Here is a 15,942-nt window from a genome sequence, read left to right on the forward strand (position 1 = left end):
AAGGTCAGTGGGCACTACAATTCTGTCCTCCTCTCGATCTTGCTCTCTGATGGTAAGGAGGTGGCTGATGTCCGGAGCATCGCTGATACTCTAGATGAAAGCTTTTGCCGGGTATCTAGCACTTCTGCTTGTTCCTCCGCCTTCTTGGCCATCAAGACTCGGGCAGAGCATTCACCTCTTTCTTTTTTGAACTGGCTGTCTCTTTGACTATAATTGTCCCTTTACACTGGTGGAACTGAAAATGGCCCTTCATCAGTCTGGCAGTACATCTGTTGGATCTGATAATGTACACTATGACGTGCTGCACCATCTATCTCCTGCTTCTTTTGATGTCCTTCTAATTGTCTTTAACCGGATCTGGCAGGAGAATGCTTTTCCTGATGCCAGGCGCCAGGCTATTATTTTACCTTTCTCTAAGCCAGGGAAGGATCCCAAGATTCCTTCAAACTACCGTCCAATTGCTTTGACGAGCTGTCTCTGTAAGACCTTAGAAAGGATGGTTAATGCTCGTCTTGTTTGGTTCCTCGAATCAAACAACCTTCTCTCGCCCACCCAGTGTGGGTTCCGACGACAGCACTCAACCACAGACCATCTAATGTGATTTGAAACATCAATCAGAGAAGCATTTCTCAAATGCCAACATCTTGTGTCAATATTTTTTGACATTGAGAAGGCTTATGACACAACATGGAGGTATGGCGTTTTGCGAGACCTCCATACATATGGGTTACGTGGCCATTTACACATGTTTATTTTTAAAAACATTTAATGGACAGGAGATTCCAAATTCGTGTGGGTTCGATACTTTCCCGTTCTTTTGTACAGGAACTTGGAGTCCCTCAGGGCTGTACTTTGAGTGTCACACTTTTCAGTATAAAGATAAACGCCATCACTGAACAACTCCCTCTCACTGTTGCGAATTGGCTGTATGTCGACGACTTTCACATCTCATGTCAGTCGTCGAACATGAGATATATTGAGTGGCAACTACAAACTGCCCTCAATCATGTACTGAAGTGGACTATGGCGAACGGCTTTAATTTCTCTCTCTCTAAAACCGTATGCATGCACTTTTGCCGCCAACGGGGTATTCACCCTGATCCTGAACTTCATATCGGTGAAGTTTCGCTGCCAGTGGTCCCTGAGACCAAGTTCTTGGGGCTTATCTTTGACCATAAGCTGACCTTTATACCACACTTAAAGCAGCTACGGGTCAAATGCACAAGAGCACTGAACATCCTCCGTGTCCTCTCTACTGCCAGTTGGGGAGCAGATCGATGTTCCATGTTCGACTATGGATCAATGGTCTATGGCTCTGCCAGACCCTCGGCCTTAAAGATGCTGGACCCCATTTATCACCAAGGGCTTCGACTCTGCACTGGGGCTTTCCGCACCTCTCCAGTTCAAAGCTTATACGTTGAATCTCATGAACCTTCTCTGCACCTTCGCCGTTTGCAATTATCTTTACTATATTCTTTGAAACTTCGTTCCTTACCAAATCATCCAACCTGGGGATGTGTTTTCCTTCCTCAGTGGGCCGTACTTTTTCAGAACAGACGATCTGCCATTGCTCCTTTTGGCTTTCGCATCCAGGCGTAGTTGGATGAATTGGGTCTGTCCTTGGATAACATTGCAGAATCCACAGGTCAGCCCATCCCACCATGGCTTATTACAGCCCCCAAATGTGACCTTTCTTTCATTCACCTAAAAAAGGCAGATACTCCAGATTGGAAGTACCGTCTTTTATTTAATGAACATATTTCAAACAATCATTCATTTCTATTTATACAGATGGTTCCAAATCAGGTAATTCAGTGGGCTCTGCCATGGTTTGTTGCAGTTTGGTGGTTGCGCGCAGAATCACCTCTACAGCTTCTGTGTTCACTACTAAACTGTATGCCATATCTCTTGCCCTGGATCATATTGAAGCTGAGCAGTACTCCAACTGCACTATTTATACTGACTTGCTTAGTTCTCTACTGGCCTGGAATTGCTACACGTTGGCTCACACCCTGTTCTTGTTGATATTCAAAACCGACTGTCCCATTTCTCATTAACTGCTACTTCTATCCAGTTTTTCTGGATACCAGGCCATGTTGGTATTCATGGGAACGAGTTTGCAGACACGGCAGCTAAATTTTTCTGCTCTGGCACTATCACCACTGTGCCTATTCCGTACATGGACTATGGTCCTGTATTCAAGGCTCGGCTCCGTGCCAGCTGGCAGTCCACTTGGAGTGAGCAACGTGACAACAAGCTTTTCCACATAAAACCCTTTATTGGGGTTTGGCCATCTTGCTTCCGTAAGGTTCGGAAGGAGGAAGTTGTTCTAACTAGACTACGCATTAGTCACAGTTTTTTAACTCATCGTTTTCTTTTATCTGGAACTGTTGCACCAGTGTGTAGTTTGTGTAACACTCAAATCACTGTAAGCCACATTTTACTTTCTAGCCATCGTTACGACTCTCAACGACAGCACTATTTGAAACATGTTTTTTTCCCAGGGTCTATCTGTAACATTGGACAGTGTTATTGGTGATGGTGACACTGTTCACCTTGATAAAGTTTTTAATTTTTTAATGGCCATTAATCTTTTTTAATCTCATTTAAGTGTTTGATATTTATTCATTACACCTTTTTAATTGTGGTTCCCTTTTTAAAGTTTCAATTTCTCTAGTTCAATTTGAAATTGGAAAATGGCCAGAACGTTAAATAACTTGACACCAGGACTGGAAAGGCCAACTTTAGGTGAATAACGCTGCTGTTTGAACTATCCGTTTGATCTACCCGTTAGTTGTCCTGGCGAATTGTTATTCCAATTTTGCTGCATGTCTTTTATACTTTTATTGCTTTACCCTTTGGTACTGGCCATAATGACACATAACCCGGAACCAGGACTGGAAAGACCAACTTCAGGTGACTGATGGTGGTTCTAGTACTTGTCTGTTAGTCTTCCTGGCGGGTTATGATCATTACCATTCTGCTACAGGAAGTCCTTTACAACTTTATAGACTGGATGTCAACATCGGTTTTGTGCAATTTTCTGTTTTTAATTGCTGTTTTGTTTTTACCTTTGTTTACTTTTACAAATTTTACTACATTTACTTTATTTTTATCTTTTTACTGGACATTTGGCTACTCATTATTACGATTTTGCTATATGTCTTTTAAAACTTTTATTATTTTACATTTTGATAATGGCCATAATGACACATAACCCGGAACCAGGATTGGAAAGGCCAACTTCAGGTGACTGACGGTGGTTCTTGTACTTACCTGTTAGTCTTCCTGGTGGGTTATGATCATTACCATTTTGCTATAGTAAGTACTTTACAACTTCTCTTACTCTGCTTTCTCTCTTAACATTGTAAACTAGGTGTCAACATTGGTTTTATGCTTTTTCTGTTTTTCAATAATGTTTTGTTTTACCTTCATTTCCTTTTCTGTATTTTTCTACATTTAATTTGTTTTTACCTTTTTACCGGACTTTTGGCGCAGATAGCCTAGCTGCTTTGTGCCATGAAACACTAAATCAATCAATCAATCTTTCCAACCAGAAGGCAGGGGTGATGGACTGAAACATTTTACACTAGAGTTTGGTAGGATAACAATCACATCATCAAATACTGACGCCAGAAACTTATTTTAAAAAATTTAAGTTTATTATGGTATGTATAGGTGGATAGATCCTTTATGAGAGATTACAATATAACTTCAGAAACAGTGTGTTATTTGGACACATTTCTGCAGACCTTTTAATACAATAAAGGAAAATAAAATCATAATGTTTTGGTTCTGGATGGCTTCCATATGACGGAATGTTCTTTTTTCTTTTATTTTTTTTATTGAAACACATGCGTGATAATAACATGCTTTCCGCTTTTCAACACGAATATTTTCACTTCCGTTACGCGGAAAACTGGCGAAAGACATACTGTGCTTTTAAATTGATGTCTTCATTTAGCGCATGTGCAGAACTGTAGGAGTTTCTGTACGTGCATACACTAGCGTAATTCTAAGGTTAAATTCTGATGTAGTCTCTTTTAATCTAATTAACATTTTAAAATCAATTTTCGTAGCTCTGTTTAAAGTTATGAATTACACATTCTTTAGGCAAGTGTTTCAACGAGAAATAATTCACAAAAAAACAAGATTATAGAACAGCGTAAATCTTTAGAAACCCTAAAATTTAGAATGTGTTACTTTAACTCAAGCTGATAAAAGAACAAAACTGAAAAGTTGCTACCATATTAACAATTCCATCTGATTTTTTCAGTTATGCCTAAACACCACATAACGTTTCTGTTACTGTTTCGTTTCCCCCGAAAATAATATTTACTCTCCGCCAACTCCCCCACTACTACAGCGGTAAGTATACGGATTTACAACGCTAAAATCAGGGGTTCGATTCCCCTCGGGGAACTTAGCAGATAGCTCGATGTGGCTTTGCTATAAGAAAACACACACACACTCCGCCAAATTAGTGTATATAAAAGTTATGTTTCAATAAATAACTAAAAAATATAAAACACTTTAAGAACTGAATTAATAATTACATCCTCACCAAGATGCTTCCAAAGAGATGGAGCTATAAACAACAAGCGACTGTATCTAAGAACGTTTTGACATAATACAATTAGGCAAACATTTCACATCTGTCAGCTTCAGCGAAATCTCCATAACCCGTTTTAATTTTATAATGAAATTTCTTTAGGAGAATATTTCCAGACTTTGTTACGAACTTCGCATTTCGCCTAACATATTTGTTTAGGACAGCATGGCTCATTAATATTGTTCGAGAAACAGTGTTTTTACTGGTTCTCATTCTTGGTCAGAATATTCTGGATTTATTGTTTGTTCATTCTTTATTTAAATGGAGAGCTTAACAGTGGGCTATAAGCGCTTTGCACTCTTCAGAGATCGAATTCCGAATTTTTACGTTATGAGACTTGAAGCTTACTACTAAAACATTGAGTTGAGTTTCGCGGTTGATTTCTTTTATCGATAAATATTTTATTGAAAAAATTACGAAATAAAAACGTCGTTCATAATATGAATCATCATTTATGGTAATAACTGGGTGTGGCCTTGTGGTTAGTGTGTCGCATTGCGGAAGAAGTGCAAGATGTAATGCTTCCTGAACAAGTTTCCCACTCACAGCTGTTGGCGCGTTATAAAGGTGACAATCAGTACGCACTATCTTGTGCGGAGGTTCCGACTGACTACTCTCCCTGTAACCAACAGCTTAAATTGATGTCAAGCTCAACATTCCAATTTTCTGTTTGCTAGCGCCTCGTAGTAGTGGCAAGTGCGAATTAAGTCAACAGTTTCAACCAGATATCTAGTTTCTACCGTGTTAGTTTTTAAAAAGACGTTTAATCATGCAGAGAAATTTAAAATTAATAGATAAATTATCTTGAAAGCCATTATTGTACCTAAAACGGCTTCTAAAGTGCTGGTACTTCGTGAAATGTGTGCTTTTATACAATGGTTGTTATTGCCCCTTTTGTCTTCTGTTCTGTCTTCACCTGATGGCGAAACATATAAATCGTGTTGTCTTTCTAATCAACCAAACAAATTAAACAATACGCAGTTTCACTGAGTTTCGAAACTCGATGAAAATTAGAAATGATTATTAGCAAGTGTGCATATGTTTAAATCAATTATTTCCTTAAATTCGTCTGGATTTGTGCCACGAATAGTAAACGCTGCAGAAATTAATGTTCATCAATGGGTTGGGAGTGATTTAACGATTAGTGTGCCGGGCTGCGGATCCAAAGGTCCAAGATACGAAAACCAATTTTCCGTCAAATACATAGGGTTATAATTATGAGGCGGCGAGTGCTGCTGTCTGGATGCTCTCCATTTGATAAGCAAATTTAAATTTGGAATAGTTGTGTCTGAACCATGAAGGGAAGTGGTCTCTGACGTCGTTTAACTCGTGCGCCATTTAAGGCGCTTTTAGGTAGAAACATGTCGCGCGAAGCGCCTCAGAATTGTATGGTTTAGTTTGAATTTCGCGCAAAGCTACACGAGGGCTATCTGTGCTAGCCGTCCCTAAATTAGCAGTGTAAGACTAGAGGGAAGACAGCTAGTCATCATCACCCACCGCTAACTCTTGAGATACTTTTCTACAAACGAATAATGGGATTAACCGTCACATTATAATGCTGCTACGACTGAAAGGGCGAGCATGTTTGGTGTGATGGGGATTCGAACTCGTGACCCTCAGATTACGAATCAAGTGCCTAAACCACCTGGCCATGCCCGGTTAAAATTTTGTGAACAATAACAAAAACCAGTAGGTTTCAAAATATAAAATGAGCATTTTTTAGTAATATTAGTTACATACATTGACCCTCCGTAACAATGCCACTTTACTACTAAACCTAAAATAAGATGTTTTTTTTTCTCGTTTTCATTTAAGCCTTTAACAATTACGTTTTAAAACCTATCATCTAAATACCCAAGTAATGAAAATTCTCACCAACCCATAAAGTTAATATAGAAAAGATAAATCTTGAATATGACTGAAATGCTAAATATCTTCAAACATCTAGTGAAAAAATAGACGTGTAAATAACGGTTAAGCAGTTGGAAAAAATCACACGAAATTATAGTTCCATTAGATACCATTATCTCTTATCAACCGTTCAGACTTCATATAGCCTTAATTCTTTGTTTTTGATTGATTTACAATACCTATAAAACCAATTATTTTAAATTATCGACTTAATAAATTAAGAATAATAGCAAAAAATAAATGTTTACCGAAATTTTGGAAATGGGTATTATTTTAATAGCTTATATCGTACAAGTACAAATACACTGGAGAAGTACTTAACACAGTAATTGAAGAAAAGGGCGTAACTTGGTGGTAGAGCTCGACGTGTAATAGGCAGGTTCGAATCCCCGTCACACCGAACATGCTCGTCCTATCAGCTCTGGGGGCGTTATAACGTGACGGTCAATCCCACTATTCGTTGGTAAAAGAGTAGCCCAAGAGTTGGCGGTGGGTGGTGAAGACTACCTACCTTACCTCTAGTCTTACACTGCTAAATTAGGGACAGCTAGTGCAGATAGCCCTCGTGTAATTTTGCGCGAAATAAAAAAACAACAAAAACGAACTAGGACTTGCTAAGACGATATGACGTCATAATGAGTATGATACGTTTGTTAGCTGGTGTTTAGATAATATAAATATTATATTGCAGTAATGTGTGAGGTTTGTTTTGGATAAGTATATAATTCTATGTGACATTACGATGATTGTTTATTTTTGAATTTCATGCAAAGCTACACGAGGGTTATCTGCACTAGTCGTCCCTACTTTAGCAGTGTAAGACTGGAGGGAAGACAGCAAGTTATGAACACCCATCACCAACTCTTGAGCTACTCTTTTACCAACGAATAATAGGATTGACTATCACGTTATGACACGCCCACGGTTGAAAGGGCGAGCATGTTTGGTGTGACAGCGATTCGATCCCGCGACCCTTAGATTAGGAGTCGAGTGCCTTAACCACCTGGCCATGCGACATTACGAAGAAATTCATGTGCTTGTAAGCGAGTGTTTAGGTATTAAATATGACTTTCCCATGCATTTAGATTTAACTCGTGGAATATTTGTTAAAACTGAAATAATCTTTCGTTAATCACCAAGGGCGAGTGTTTCAATAATGATACTACGTTGGTTAAATGCTCGTGAGTTCGATGCAATAAAAACTCAAAAGCTTGTGTTTAATAAACACGTTGTGGAGTTATCTCATAAACTTATTTTGTTAAGTTTCCTAATGACGCCAAGAGCATATTTCAACATAGAGATGTTAAGGACATTTACTGAAATGCGTGTTTGTTGTTATTACTGTAAACATGAACCGAGCGTGTCCTGTAAGAAAGACAAACTTCTGGGGACAAATATACATCAGGTCACTAAATGACTTGTGATAAAGGTAGGCATTTATCCTCTAGCGGGTGGTACATTATTCGTGTTTGATAACACGACTTTACGTGTCTATACGGTAAACGTTGATCTGGTTAGTTTAGTGTCTAAAATCTCAACCCCATTATAGTTGTTATACTGCCTCTTATATGTAGCTACACGGTCAGTGTGTTTTCTTATAGCAAAGCCACACCGGACTATGTGATGAGTCCACCGAGGGGAATCGAACCCCTGATTTTAGCGCTGTATACATGGCTAGAAAACAATATTTGTTTGTCTGATTTAAGGTACAGTGCTACAAACGGGTTCTATATTACATGTCGTCGTAGGTATCGAATCCCGATTTTAGCGTGGAAACCACACATTCTGAACGGAATAGACAACCCTTTTATTTTATATCACGTGGCTGCAGACGGTTAATAATAATTGCTGTGGGCTTTAGTATCAAACTCTGCTAGTAATGTTCAACTTTTTCCCGTACGGTCACGTGTAAAACTTAGACTTTTTTTTTATTATAGACAATGCATCCTTCCGCTGTGTGGGTCCTACTTTTTGTCTTTGGTATTTCGTTATGCTTTCTTTTATTTAGGTATTAAAATTAAGGTAATCTTCGTAGTCTATAGAAGTAGTGCGAAGAAAATGGACAGTAATCTAGCTATCAGTATTTTTTGCATGTATCGAATATACATGAACACAACCTTTAATAATACACACGCGTATATAAGCACGTGTTTTACAAATATAAATACATTGAAGGAACGGCCACATTCAAACGACGTAAGGAAAACATTATAGTACTTTGGCTCTTTGCCATCATATTCTCGGCCTTGTCTCGTCTGCCCAAACTATTCTTTTTCCACTGCATAGCCGGGGACAATGTTAGATATTATACTTGGTTACGACGGACAAACAGCTTGGCCTTTGTGCTCGATTCTTTTATTACCAAGCTGATTGCGTTATCTTGTTGGCAAGATTTGATTCGAAGTGTCCATACGCGTTTGGAAGTTCTCTGTTCGGCGAATGCTTTGCTTGCGTCGTCACACATGAACTTGGTCCAAGTTGGAAGAAGTAAGTGATATCCTAAAGTAAGAATGGCTTAGAACCAGTTGTTTTCATATGGCGGATTTTTTTCACTATGAAATGAATTAGCTGAAATCACCATGACTTAAAACTGTGCTGTACCAAAGAGATGTCTCTAAAAATATTAACAAGATAAACCACTTTTGTTTAAGTTTTTTTCAAACTGTTATCAAGCCAATATTGACAAAATCTACTGAAAACAATGTTGCTTATTAGTAGCCCATTTATAATCATTAGTGGGTTCAAACCATTGCAAAGAAGTCCATAGTGCATTTTCAAATAGAGTCTATGGTACGTTTTCAAATAGTCTATGGTACATTTCCAAATGGAGTCTATGGTACATTTTCAAAGACAAGGTATGATACGAACTCACTTCATCCATTTCACGTGTTTACCCTAGAGAACTAAAACACTGGTTCACAGAAAAAGATCAAAGGTTACGTAAAGACAAACTCTAAATGATGGAAGACGCAAGCATACACGATGACATCACATGTAAAAGAAGTGTTCCGTTGAAGATATGACTTTATAGAAGATACCACAACAAAAATACATCATTATTTCAAAATGTTTATTTATACATGTAATTTATAAGGATAACAGCTATCTCATTGTACAAGGTAGAAACGTATGATGGTCTCAATATAAATTGAACGGATGCTTTTTCAACCTATATACGTTTTTGTCAATTTATAAGAAAGTTTTAATATCTGCAGGTCTCTATTTCAACTGTTCTCAAACTTCAGTATTTAGGTGACCCCTCCCTTTCCCCATTTTGAGTTAAAACGTTTTTACGGACCTTCAAACTTGTTAATGGTTTTTGTGGTGTTTTTTAAAAAACTTTTCAGTTTACATGAAAAGCTGTATTTCAAAACTAGATCTTTTAATTCATAAAAAAAGTAATTTTGCGAAAAAATAGCCCACCGCTATTACAGCGGTAAGTCTACGGATTTACAACGCTAAAATTAGGAGTTCAATTTCCCTTGGTTGGCTCAGCAGATAGCCTAATATGGCTTTGCAATAAGAAATATACACACGCGCGAAAACATATTTTTATTCTATAACTCATATTTTTAAAACATTTTTCTGTGAATAGTGTTTTTAAACTATTTTTTGTGAAATTTCCAAACATGACTCGTGGATCCCCTCTGGTGTTCCCAGTTTGACAAACGCTGAACTGTTTTCTATAGTTACTCCTGAATCTTAATTAGAAAAGTGTTACTAAATTCAAAGGTTCTAGAAGAATCGGTCCGGCATGGCCAGGTGCTTAGGGTGTTCGACTCGTAATTTAACAGTTGTGGGATTCAAATCCCCGTCACACAAAACATGCTTGCCCTTTCAGCCGTGGGGGCATTATAATGTTACGGTCAATCCCACTATTTGTTGATAAAAAGTAGCCCCAGAGTTTACGGTGAGTGGGGATAACTAGCTGCCTTCGTTCTTGTCTTACACTGCTAAATTAGGGACTGCTAGCGCAGATAGCTCTCGTGTAGTTTTCTGTGAAATTCAAAACCAAACCAGTCTAATAGAATCTGAAATTTATATGAACGAAAAACAATTGTTCAGATATTTAAAACCTTAACCTATACATATATTTTACTTTTAAAAATATCTACACCTTCCTACATTTAGTAAATTCAAACGTTTTTGGTTTTTTTTAATTTGGAACATTTTGTTATGAATGTGATAGTGTGGTAACAAAAAACAACAAAACCAAAGAACTAAGATGCAGTTTTACTCTGCATTTATTCCAAGTGGCTCTGTAATAACACGTGAAATGTGATAGGATATATGGTACAAAACACACTGTTATCATTGATGAGAATTTCAGTGAATTATTTTTTTTTCTGTGGATGTTCATTAGTGTTAAGATGGTAGAAATGTGTATGAACTAAGTGTTGTCTATACGTGTTTATAAGATGGTGAAGATTTTTTCTACGTATTCATTAGTATTAAGACTATGACCATTTGTGTAAATTAAGTTTTTTACTCCACGTGTCAATTTGTATTAAGTATCACAGGTTTTGTTTTTTTATGTAACTTAAATGTCTTCAATTCCTAGTCTGGAATTATCCAAATCAAAATGTTTGATTTTTTAAAAAATACTGACTAAAGCTTTATATATTTCCAGTTTTAAAGCAAGATTATCGAGTTCAGACTAAAGACGAGCTCGTTATACGAGGAAATACTGCAATTCTTTACTGTCATATTCCCAAATACGTGAAAGAATTCGTCACTGTTACGTCATGGGAAAGAGAAGATGGTATGACAATCGTATCAAATGTGGCTAGTGGTGAGTTCTGCTTTCTAAGTAACACATGATTAACATTAACACATGATGGAGCGTACTAAAATATCATGTTTAACTAGTGGTCAGGGTTTGATTGCCAATTGTAACACATGAGGGATATATTGTGTTGTCAAATTTAGATTGTAGTGAGCTCCAAGTAACTAAGGTTACCCTCTGATGGGAATATAGTAATATCATTGATTATACTATATATCTCGAGCGCTTTCGGCAGATAAACCTTTCTTCCTCTGTAGCAAATTACTTGGGTTATAGGTTTATTGAACCTACGTGTTCCTCTAACATCGTGAATTGGTCATTCAGTGTCAAGTCAATTGTCAAGTCAGTGGTGAGGCCTTGCTATCAAATTTAAAACTTTGTGGGTATATCATAATCTCGAGTTTAAATAGTAGTAAACGTATGGAAGTCGTGTGTAACTAATGTTTATTAATAATACAATGAAATTATCATATACAAGTATATCCTTGAAAACATTTATACAAGACGCATACACAGCACTTTGTATATGCAACAGGTTTCTGGGTTATAAGCAGCGTAGTGGGTGTATGAAATCCTTATTTTATTAAAATTTTCTTTGTGTCTCAGGACAGCTTGTATGGGTATTAACACTTTTATTAATAAAGCAGAAAACAACGTTTTGACCTTCTCAGGTCATCTCCAGGTTAACAAAGTATTCAGGTTACATGTATCAGAGATGAGTGTGTAAATGTGTACGGGATTGTAGGTGGCGTCACAGTTAGATGTTAGGTTATTAATTAGTACAGGTATAAAGGTGTTCCTTTATTATGGTTTAATTTTGGTTTTAGTTGTTATATAAGTAGGGCTTCTTTGATTTTGCATTGATTTATATTTGTTTCCTCACTTAGTATCTGGGTGTTTTCCATGGTTATGTTGTGTTTATTTGATTTGCAGTGTTCAAAAGCATGTGTAGGTATTTTTTATGTTCTTTTTTATTGCGACGCGAAAATCACAGCAATTTTCGATACACCCGTCAAATAAAAAAATCGAACATAAATACCTTCAACAGACATACGTTACTTACATGCGTTGTTTAAAGTCCACAGCCTTCCTAACATTAAAATCTATGAAGTTATTTTATCCCTTGAAGAGCCAATACGATACGATTTTTAAATAGTTAATGGAGTGCAGCACAGTGTACAAACTGACGGATAATAATAGTTTGAAGGGGTTTTAACCAAAGAACTATCTAGCGTTTAATAATTCACTAATTATCGAAGTAATGTTGCATATACAAACACTGTACAAAACTCGACCAGGGAAATTTCCTTTTTGGGCTTTTTCTGGTTTTTTTTTTTTAATCAAGCGAAACATCTTGCTCCTGGCAAATACTTTTCTCGTTGCCAAGAGAGATCGCCTTTTGTTAATAAAACAACAAAAAGAGTTGTAAATAATGTATGGATTTTTCTTTAAACCTAATATTTAACGGAAGATGATTTTTAAAACGCTCTTGTTTAATAAATATTTATAATGGGTTTACCCACGTGAATACAATGATTTCTCCATAATGCTATTAAATTTGTCTATATATACCTCGCGATAAGGAGTTTCCTGTGAAATATTTGAATACAATCTGAAACTTACAATAACAAGTTTTAAACGCGTTCAAAAATCGATATTTATTATTCATTAACTTTAACTAAAGCTATTTATGAAAATTCCTGTCGTGAAATCCCAACTTTGGAATCACGTATTTCCAAATTGTATGAAGCTTAAAGGTTATTTTATGACCTTGACATATTTACCCCTCATACGTATATTACATGACCACTTTTAGGGATTTAGGTTTTTGAGCTTTATGGCATTTTTTATTATTTCCATATTTCTAATTTTTTCTGATTTCTTCCTCAATAAGATATTTTTGTGGCAATTTCTAGATGTGTTTTAATGTAGCTCCTACCTAAACACCAAATAAGGATAAATATTCGTTAGAAATGCCAATGTATAATGAGGTAATAGTATTTCATGATGCGCCTTTTATGAGATAAAGATGTTAATCCACACGGCTTTTGAATGTCCAGATAGAGCCCGGCATGGCCAGTTGGTTAAGGCGCTCGACTCGTCATCCGAGGGTCATGGGCTCGAATCCCCGTCACACCAAGAATACTCTTCCTTTCAACAGTGGGTTATGGTCAATCCCATTATTCGTTGGTAAAATAGTAGCCCAAGAGTCGGCGGTGGAGGGTGATAATTAGCTGCCTTCCCTCTAGTCTTACACTGCTAAATTAGAAATGGCTAGTGCAGAAATTCAAAAACAAACAAACAATACCCAGACAGGTATACATTAAATGACCAAAAGTATGTTGATACCCCTTCAAATTAGTGGGTTCCGTTATTTCAGCCACACCCATTGCTAACAGGTGCATAAAATCAAGCATACAGCCATGCAATCTCCATAGACAAACATTGGCAGTAGAATGGGTTGTACTGAACAGTTCAGTGACTTTCAACGTGGCATTGTCATAGGATGTCACCTTTCCAACAAGTCAGTTCGTCAAATTTCTGTCCTGCTAGAGCTGCCCTGGTCAACTTTAAGTGCTGTTATTGTGAAAAGTGGAAACGTCTAGGAGCAATAACAGCTCACCTATGAAGCAGTAGGCCAAGCAAACTCACAGAATGAAACAGCCGAGTGCTGAAGCGCGTAAAAATCGTCTGTCCACAGTTACAACACTCACTACCGAGTTCCAAACTGCCTCTGGAAGCAACATCAGCACAATAATTGTTCGTCGGGAGCTTCATGAAGTGGATTTCCGTGGCCAAGCAGCTGCACACAAGCCTAAGATCATCATGCGTAATGATGAATTACACACTTCGGGTGAAGTAGTGTAAAGCAAACCGCCATTGGACTCTGGAGCAGTGGAAGCGCGTTCTCTGGAGTGGTGAATCACGCTTCACTATCTAGAAGTCTGACAGACGAATCTGGGTTTGACGGACGCCAGTAGAACGCTAACTGTCTGAATGCATAGTACCATCTGTAAAGTTTTATGGAGGAAGAATAATGGTCTGGGGCTGATTTTCATGGTTTTGGCAAGGCTCTTTAGTTGCAGTGAAAGGAAATCTTAATGTTACAGCATACAATGACATTCTAGAGAATTGTGTACTTCCAACTTTGTTGCAACAGTCTGGGGAAGGCCCTTTTATGTTGCAGCATGGCAATGCCCCCGTGCACAAAGCGAGGTCCATAAAGACATGGTTAGCCGAGGTTGGTGTGGAAGAACTTGACTAGCCCGCACAAAGCCCTGACCTCATCAACCCGACTGAACACCTTAGGGATGAACTGAGACGCCGACTGCGAGCCAGACCTTCTCGCCCGACATCAGTGTCAGGCCTCACTAATGCTCTTGTTGCTAAGTTGGAGGGAATCCCAGCAGCCATATTCCAAAATCTAGTGACAACCCTTCCCAGAAGAGTTTTATAGCAGCAAAGGAGGGACCAACTTCATATTAATACCCATAGTTTTGGAATGAGATGTTCAACAAGCACATATGGGTGTGATGGTCGGATGTCCACATACTTTTGGCCATATGGTGTATATAGACGAATAGCTATTATACAAAACAAATATGTACATTTAAAGAGCTGCATGGAAGGTGAGATAGTTCCCAAAGGTCAAATCACAAAAGAACTGGCTGATGACATAAAGACATAATTTTTAAAATACAAACTACGAAGCATTGAAAGTTCTCTCAAGTTCTGTTCTTGGCTTTATTTTCCTAAATTCGTCATCTAATACCTTTATATTTACTATTTCTTATTATTTCTTGAATTAAACACATAGCTACACAATGGGCTATCTGTGGTCTGCCCATCACGGGTATCAAAAATCGATTTCTAGGCATGTGAGTCTGCAGAAAATCCACTGTGTTACTTGTTATAGTCTAGTAATTTTGTCTTTATGAATAATAAAAAAGTCACTGATTAGTGGAAATCTATAATTAAAGTTGTTAAAAATCCATATGTTTTGTGTACTAGTTTGACCGTTTCATATATTATTACTCTGCCAAATATTTGTGGTTACACCGATATAACTTTTTGAGGTTACAATTTTTCTTAATGAACTGTTTTTCAGAAATTTGTGGTTTTCGGTATCTACAACACCTATACTAAAGTATATAATTTTACTCTTTAAACGCCTTTACGATAACTTCTCAAATGAGAAATTTACCATTAATATTGGCCTGACATGACTAAGTAAGTTAAGGCTTTCGACTCGTAATCCGAGGGTCGCAGGTTCGTATCCCCGTTGCACCAAACATTCTCGCTCTTTCAGCCGTAGGAGCGTTATAATGTGAGGGTCAACCCCACTATTCATTGGTCAAAGAGTAGCCCAAGAGTTGGCGGTGGGTGTGATGACTAGCTGCTTTCCCTCTATTCTTATACTGCAAAATTAGGAACGGCTAGCGCAGACAGCCCTCGTGTAGTTTTGCGCAAAATTCAAAAACCATTAATATTTAACATCAACAAACATTTTGATGGAAATCGCTTTCGCCTCTCGAATTTTTGCCTTTACATAAATCGGTATCAGAGCTACTCGTTTCTTACGGAAGGAAAATTTTCTTGTCATCCAGGTATCCGGCCTGTCAAGGCCTAATAA

The 15,942-nt window shown here is 37.6% G+C and overlaps 1 protein-coding gene across 5 annotated transcripts in view; it reads left to right on the forward strand.

Moving 5' to 3' along the window:
• LOC143243012 (cell adhesion molecule Dscam1-like) overlaps nt 1-15,942 on the forward strand; it is a 118,745-nt gene that overhangs the window by 43,916 nt on the left and 58,887 nt on the right. For all 5 annotated transcript variants that reach the window (XR_013023716.1, XM_076486652.1, XM_076486653.1 and 2 more), the window contains exon 3: nt 11,154-11,315. Coding sequence is in view for 4 of the 5 variants with exons in the window: in XM_076486652.1 (XP_076342767.1) it covers nt 11,154-11,315 (162 nt within the window). In the remaining variant the exon portion in view is untranslated. The remainder of the gene's footprint in view (nt 1-11,153; nt 11,316-15,942) is intronic.

This window comes from Tachypleus tridentatus, chromosome 2, assembly GCF_004210375.1.
Source record: "Tachypleus tridentatus isolate NWPU-2018 chromosome 2, ASM421037v1, whole genome shotgun sequence".
Classification (NCBI taxonomy): Eukaryota; Metazoa; Arthropoda; class Merostomata; order Xiphosura; family Limulidae; genus Tachypleus; species Tachypleus tridentatus.